The 7008-nt window shown below is 46.8% G+C and overlaps 1 protein-coding gene across 3 annotated transcripts in view; it reads left to right on the top strand.

The window, feature by feature from the left end:
• The window catches only part of AK2 (adenylate kinase 2), a 29398-nt gene extending 24339 nt beyond the window's left edge, over positions 1-5059 (top strand). For 2 of the 3 annotated variants that reach the window (XM_077898608.1, XM_077898606.1), the window contains exons 5-6: positions 471-543; positions 1950-2319. In XM_077898608.1, the coding sequence (XP_077754734.1) occupies positions 471-543; positions 1950-2171 (295 nt within the window). In that variant the 3' untranslated portion in view covers positions 2172-2319. Of the gene's footprint in view, positions 1-470; positions 544-1949; positions 2320-4158 lie in introns of those variants that run through there. The other variant, XM_077898607.1, reaches the window with a different exon arrangement.
• The last annotated feature ends 1949 nt before the right edge of the window (positions 5060-7008 follow it).

The following is a 7008-nucleotide window of genomic DNA, read 5'->3' on the forward strand; positions in this document are numbered from 1 at the left end:
TCTCTATTAAAGGATGATCACATTTGTTTTAGTTTTCCACGTTTGTCTCTCCCACTAGAGTAAGCACTGCTTGTGATCAGGGATCTTGACTTATTGCTGTGTAGCCCCCGGATCCAGCACAAGGCCTGAATCAGACTAAGCACTTAGTAAACGTTTGTTGAGTGAGTGGGTGAATAGAATGAATGGCTGTGTGAGGCCAGCACTGAGTTCTTGAATTAGGTACTTATGCGAGCTTCGGCAGCCAGACACTCATTATCACATTGGGTCAAAATAGAAAACGTACTCCCTCTGGTATAAGCCCTTTTGGAAGCCCAGTTATTTTCTCAAGCAAAAGACACCTATAGTTGGGTTCTGTGCTGGGTGGAAGTCCTCACGTCCAGCTCCCCTGTCACTGCTTGTCAACTTGGAGACCTCTGAGGTGCAGGGATACTTTCAGGCAACCTGACTCTTGTTTATTTGCTGTCTTTCAGGCTGATTCACCCTCTGAGTGGCCGTTCCTACCATGAGGAGTTCAACCCTCCAAAGGAACCCATGAAAGATGATGTATGTAAACCCAGGACTTGAGGTTTCCTTTTCTTTCCTTCCCCTTTTTCCTTTCTTCCCTTTTGTTCTTTGTTCTTTCCATCTTCCCTTTATTCCTGCCACCATAATTAACTTAATCATGAGAAATATCACGTCCTAGTTAATCACCTGGGCTGTGGCTCAGCTGTCTAGAAAGCGCCTCTCTAGGTGGTTTCTTGTTTTTCTTTGAGGTAGGCACCGGCACCAGCTACTTCACAGTGCCCAGTTTGTACCTGTCTTTCATCCAGAGCAGCCCCTCTGTGGCATCATGGTGACTTAAATGGTTGACTAATCTCAGGAGAAGGCTGCTTGGAAGCCCAGAAGCAGAGCCAAGCTGAGAGGACAGGGATGAAGAGAACTGTGTTGACTGGTCCTGCTTCAGAAGAATGTCCCCTCTCTAGTGACTCTGCCATGTCCCACAGATTCAGACTCCTTGGGCTAGATTAATGTTGCCAAGTTCTTAGGACAGTCTTCAATTGCGTGCAGATGTATAAGGGAGGGTCTTGGACATGTTCACTGTAACATTTGCCATAACTAGTCTATTTCGTCTTTTATTTATTTTTTTTTTTAAGATTTTTATTTATTCACGAGAGAGAGAGAGAGAGAAAGAGAAAGAGAGGCAGACACAGGCAGAGGGAGAAGCAGGCTCCATGCAGGGAGCCTGACGTGGGACTCAATCCCAGGTCTCCAGAATCATGCCCTGGGCTGAAGGTGCTGAAGGTGGCGCTAAACCGCTGAGCCACCTGGGCTGCCCTAGTTCATCTGTTTTAGAACATGCAGGCAATAGTAGGAATTTCCCGGGTTTGCCTGTGTCACTTAAGACAAGCTTGTCAAGTCATACAGGTTTCAAAGTCCTCGCGTTGGCTTAGTCACATTTCCCACGTTTGGGAATGCTGCCATTCAGACTTCTTTCTCACTTTACTTGCCACTTTCAGAACGCTGATGGCCAACACCCTAGTGAAAACACCAAATACTTTGGTGACTAAGGTTACAATGGCAAATCCATCTCTGATTTTGATGTATTCTCCTGATCTCCTGGGCCTCTGTCTTTCTTGCTTCTGATGCTAGAAGTGTTCATCTTGGAAACCGAACAGCCTGAGCAGAAGCTGTGAGAGAAGAGCTTTGCCCATCTTCCTCCCACAGACCCCCTTCCTCACGCTTGCTCCCTCAGGCTCCCCGGCTTCCCTGGACTGGTTGGTCTGTTCTTGGGACCAGCTTCACAGGAGTAGCAAAGTTCTTTATAGTTCTTTAGTGGAAGGGATCCAGATAGTCTGTCTTTCCTTCTCATGGACTTTGGGAGCAGACAGCATTGCAAATCTGCATCTGGCATCAGATAAGGAAACCTTGCTAACAGTCCCAGGCTTTAACTGCCCTCTTCCTGTTCTCAGATCACTGGGGAGCCCTTGGTCCGACGGTCAGATGATAATGAGAAGGCCTTAAAAATCCGCCTGGAGGCCTACCACACTCAGACCACCCCACTGGTGGACTACTACAGGAAACGAGGGATCCACTCTGTCATTGACGCCACCCAGACCCCCGACGTCGTGTTTGCCAGCATCCTAGCAGCCTTCTCCAAAGCCACATGTAAAGACTTGGTTATGTTTATCTAGTGTTGGGTCCAAAAAGGAATTTCTTTCTTCCTGTGCCTGTTGAGGGAGTGGGTGGGATTTGCAGAGCGGGGGGAGGGAAGCTTCCTCAGGCCAGCAAGAATATCATCTGATGTACCAATTAAAAAAGCACTTGCTTGATGTATCTTCAGTGTGTGTGCAACTCTCATCTCATCTCTGTGTGTATGTGTGTGTGTTGATTTAAGTACATGTATGGTCTTCCTTCTTTCTAAGGTACAAGCAAGGTTGCTATACCAGCTATACTGCTATACTTCTTTAGCCGTATTCTTTAATTTTATTTATTTATTTTTGCCAAGATAACCTAATTCAGGTATCTGCTGGGTACTGCAGTTCTAAAACCTCATGGTATTTATTCCAACACCAGCAGCTGAGTAGAAGTCCAGGATCATATAAAGTCAAGCAGGGCCAAAGTTCCTGACAGCAGGCTGTGGTAGGGAATTCCACTTGTTTTCTACCCCACAGTGAAAAGCCACATGAGTCAGTGTGTGGATGGGAATCATTAATCTTTTCCCTAAGTGGAAAGAAAAAGGCGTTTATGTTACAAATTTCAGAAATGACTGGGAGTGGGTATCACCATAGAAAGATCCAGGCTAGTTGTAGTATTTTTTGTGATCTGCATCACAGTGCTGTAAAGTAGGGATCTTTTGGGACCTGTGTTTAAAAACTAAATTGTTACCAAAGAATTAAACCCAAGTAGACGGTCCTTTTGAATTCAGACTGTCTTCTGAACATCCAGGCTGGTCATCTGAGAGCAGCCAGTCCACTTCCCAAAGAGACCAGGGTAGGTTTGTTTGTTTTCATTTTTAATGTTTGCCTCAGTTTCCAAGTATGAACAAAACAGTGATTTGGAGGTGATCTGTTTTTAGCCTCATTTTCATTAGAGTTTACTCAAACCCAGTTTCTCTGGGATATGAAACCCCAATCGGATGTGTCTCTTTTAAACTAGACTCTCTCCCCTCCAGATCCAGTCCTTTACCCCTTACTTATGGTGGTAGCCACAGACTTCCCAAGAAAAGATGACCCAAAAATAAGATCACCTATGACAGTAACCAACTTTTATTCCTAACTTCAGCTTCCCAGCTATTAAGCATTTCCTGAGGTCCATGCTGTGCTGTTTGATTTGTGGCAAACAGATGAATTAATAAGACTGTTGGGAGAGGCCGCAAAACGGTGGCCTCTGGAAAAAACAGTGGCAGGCCCAGTAAATAATACTGCCTGCCCCAGCATAATCTGCTGACTTGCTGCAATGGACTCTAAAGTCCCAGTCCCCGTCTGACCTGAGTCTCCTGCTATCTGTGGAACTATCAGAGGGTTTGTCCCCTGTCTACCTGGAAGCTAGGCATGGGTATGTGGCCATTTTTCTTCCTTTTGGCCTGGTTCATGTGAGTGTCTGCTAGCTCTGCTCTGCCTTGTTTCCCTGCCTGTAAACTAACTCCACCCATTCTGAACGGAAACCCAGTCTGGTGTGGGGCATTTCTGGGAAGCACATGACTTCAAGGAAGAGGAGCGAAACCAAAACTATGAGCTGTGTCTGCAGAGGTCTGGAACCCTTCTCTGGGTGAAGGTGGCTTCACAGATCCTAGAGTCACCTCCCCTTTCACTAGGGACAGTTGGAGGCATTCAGCCTCAAAGTTGCAGTCCTTGAATGTTTGCTACTTGTATGTGCATGATCCTTGCTCAAATATTTGTCACCCATCCATATACATTCACATGTGCCTATTCAGGCTGCTGGTAAAACTAGATCATGTGGGATGCATATGCCCTCTGGGGAGTGGTTAGGATTTAGATTTTTGCTTCGTTTGATTACAGAGCCTTAACCTCAGGCAGGCATGAGAGCTCTTTGTCCTGACGGAGCAGTGTCCAGTGTCTGATGCATTTGGTTGCTGGGGCGTGCATGCCAGCCTTCCCTGATATTTACTTGGTTTTTAAAAAATCCGTTTTGTTCTCTCTTGTTTCCTCTCTATTTCAGCCTAGTAACAGAAGGCCAGGCGAGACCGCACCACTGCTCATCACCCCGCGGCGTGATCCCTGCTCTTAGGTGCTGGGCAGAGAGGAGGGGTGGTCACGGTGAGGATGGAGAGGGAGGAGTGGTGAGGATCCAAAAGGAGTAACAAAGAACAGCAATGTGGCAGTGAGGCCATCTCTTTTATACATAATAGAGGAGTCTGAAAAAGTACAGAGGAAGGGGGAAATTAATTAAAAAAAAAAAACTGATTAGAGGCTGTAAATAGAAATAAGGAGGTGTAATATTGTTTCTAAAGGATCCAAGTTTCATTTACTGTGGATTGGTGACAATATTTTTTAAAGCCAAATGCCCTAAGACCTCAGTTTTTATCTCAGAGCCTCATGGATTGCCAGCCTAAAAATGCAGGAAATCAAACTGTTGTCCTGACCTTCTTAAAGCTTGGAACAGGGAGAGTTCAACTCCTGGCCCTAGTTCCCTGCACCATGAGATCAAAAGATTGTCTCCACATTGGAAAGAAATTGGAGGGGGAGGGGCGTATTCATGGAGGCAGTGGCTCAGCTAATCGAGTTTCCTCGAGTTGTGGGGAAAGTGGGGCTGGTTTCCCTCCTTAATGATGCACCATTATGTACTGGTCCACCTGTTCTTATGGGTCAGTTCTCAGCAGCCACTCAGCATCCCTGCGCTCTTGCCATCTTCCATCCACGATGTGGGAAGGGACCCTTGTTAATAAGAGCAAGTGTCCTAAGCAACATCATCCAAAGATTGTCCTTTCCATCCTCAAATCCTGTGAGTGGGATCACTCGTCAGCACTGTGATGTATTATTTTCAATGAGGTGCCTTTCTTAACCGACCAAATGCTGCCTTGTTTGGCCCCTAAATCAATAAAGTATGTTAAAAATTTGTATCCCCTGTTGTGGCATTTTTTTTTAGGGGATCTGGGCTAGAAAAAAAAAAATGGCATTGAATTAATCTGGCTTGGAAGCCCCTCTTGTCACTAGAAGTTACAGAACAGGGTGGTCCCATGTGTGCTCATAAGATGAGCCGCACCCTCTTGAGCCCCAGCTCAGATGCAGGCAGGCTTTTCTTGCACCCGAGGACAAGGCAGCTCCGCTTAGTGGAGACAGCGCTGTGCTTGGAGCGGAGGATGTGCAACGAATTCTGGCCAATCATTTACGCTGCTTCTGTTTCCTTGTCTGAAAAAAGAGGAGTGTGATGCCACCTTCTCAGACTTGTTGGCATTAAATGAAGTTTATAAAAAGAAGCTTTGTGCTTGGCTCCTGGCACAAAACAGACACTTGATAAATGTTAGTTGGATCCGAATATATATAAAAATATCTGCTTCATGCCAGGCTGGATAATTGTTGAGTGGACAGCTGTCCACAGCCTAGAAAGCCAGTGCTTCTCATCACTAGCCAGATTTTTGGCTGTCTCTTCAGCTGTCTCTTTAACACTCCTGGTTGCTTCTTTGCAAATCCATTTCTTGCTCAGTGAAAGTGCCAAGCTGAAGCTCTGAGGCTTTTCAGAAAGGCTACCTCTGCCAGTGCAGTTTCTGAGAAATGACTGCTGTTCCAGAAACCAGAGGAAGCTGGACTGGAAGCACTGCCATCCTTTGGGCTTTCTTTTTCTGGAGAGATCCAGAGTGGTCATGGGCTTATTAAATCCCTCTTCTTGAGCCAGCTTCTCCCTCTGCTTCCCCACAACCCCACCTCTACAGTCATTTCAGGGCCGATACGATTGACTTGCTCTGATCTTTTTGTTCCCTGAGCCATTTAAATGCCCCATGAAAATATTCTTACCTTCCTTGATCATCATGCAACAAACTGGGGGAAAGATTAGTGGACTGAGCCCAGGAGGCCGCTACATGGTATGGTTGAGAAGAATGGCCTGAGAGAAGACCAGGATTGCTGCCTCTTGTCCACGTCTTTCAACTTGGTCTCCTCATCTGGAAGCTACAATTGGAACCGCGCCTGTGCCTGGAGCATCGACACCAGGCCAGGTACTGTGCTCGGGCTTCGTGGCCACAACCTGGTCCAGCCCTCATGGGGCATCTGGGCAGTCAGGGCTGTCCCTCTCCTGTTGTATAGATGAGGCAGTCAAGACCTGGAGCAGCGAGGTCACACAGAAGAGGCCGAGTCAGAAAGCAGTCTCTGATGCCAGAGTCTGTCCCCTTGACCTTGTTGCTGAAGTGATTTAGCAACAGCTCTACAGCGAGACAGACCCCTCTGATGCCTTCTTGTTCGTGGCCGCTCACTGCCAGCCTGAGGACCCAGGGAATGGGTCTCAGGCTGTCTTGTGGGCACAGAGCATTGCAGACAAAAGGGAATGAAGAGCAACCTTGGTCCTTCGGGAGCCTCAGCATCGGTGTTTCTTAGGAGGACAGCTCAGTGAGTCAGAAGACAGATTTCTGCTGCACCTCCTCCGTCGTGAGACCTCGGGAGAACTATCTCCTCATCAGAACAGAAGGGACACCTACCCCTCAGGTGTGCTGCTAGCACCGGTGACCCAGATTCCCGGCACACTGTAGCCGCCCAGGAAGTGCTAATGGCGTTCAGAGAGAAAAAGTAAGCATTGGCGACAGCTGTTATCTTGCTGACTCTCAAGGACCAGGCCAAAGGCTCTTAACCTAAGGATTCCCCATAAGTCCATGGGCCTCTAGAATTGTATGCAGAATACCGTATTTTCATATTTTCCTAATAACTGCTAATTTAACATATATTTAATGCCTACTGTCTACTAGGTTCTGCATGTACTCTCTCACTTATTCTCAGTAAGCCTGTGGGAGTGAATGCTGTTCTTACCTCAATGTGATGCGTGTGCACTTTGAGGTCTATACATCTAGGAACGGCAGAAGCA

The sequence above is a fragment of the Canis aureus genome, chromosome 5, assembly GCF_053574225.1.
Source record: "Canis aureus isolate CA01 chromosome 5, VMU_Caureus_v.1.0, whole genome shotgun sequence".
NCBI classification, from domain to species: Eukaryota; Metazoa; Chordata; class Mammalia; order Carnivora; family Canidae; genus Canis; species Canis aureus.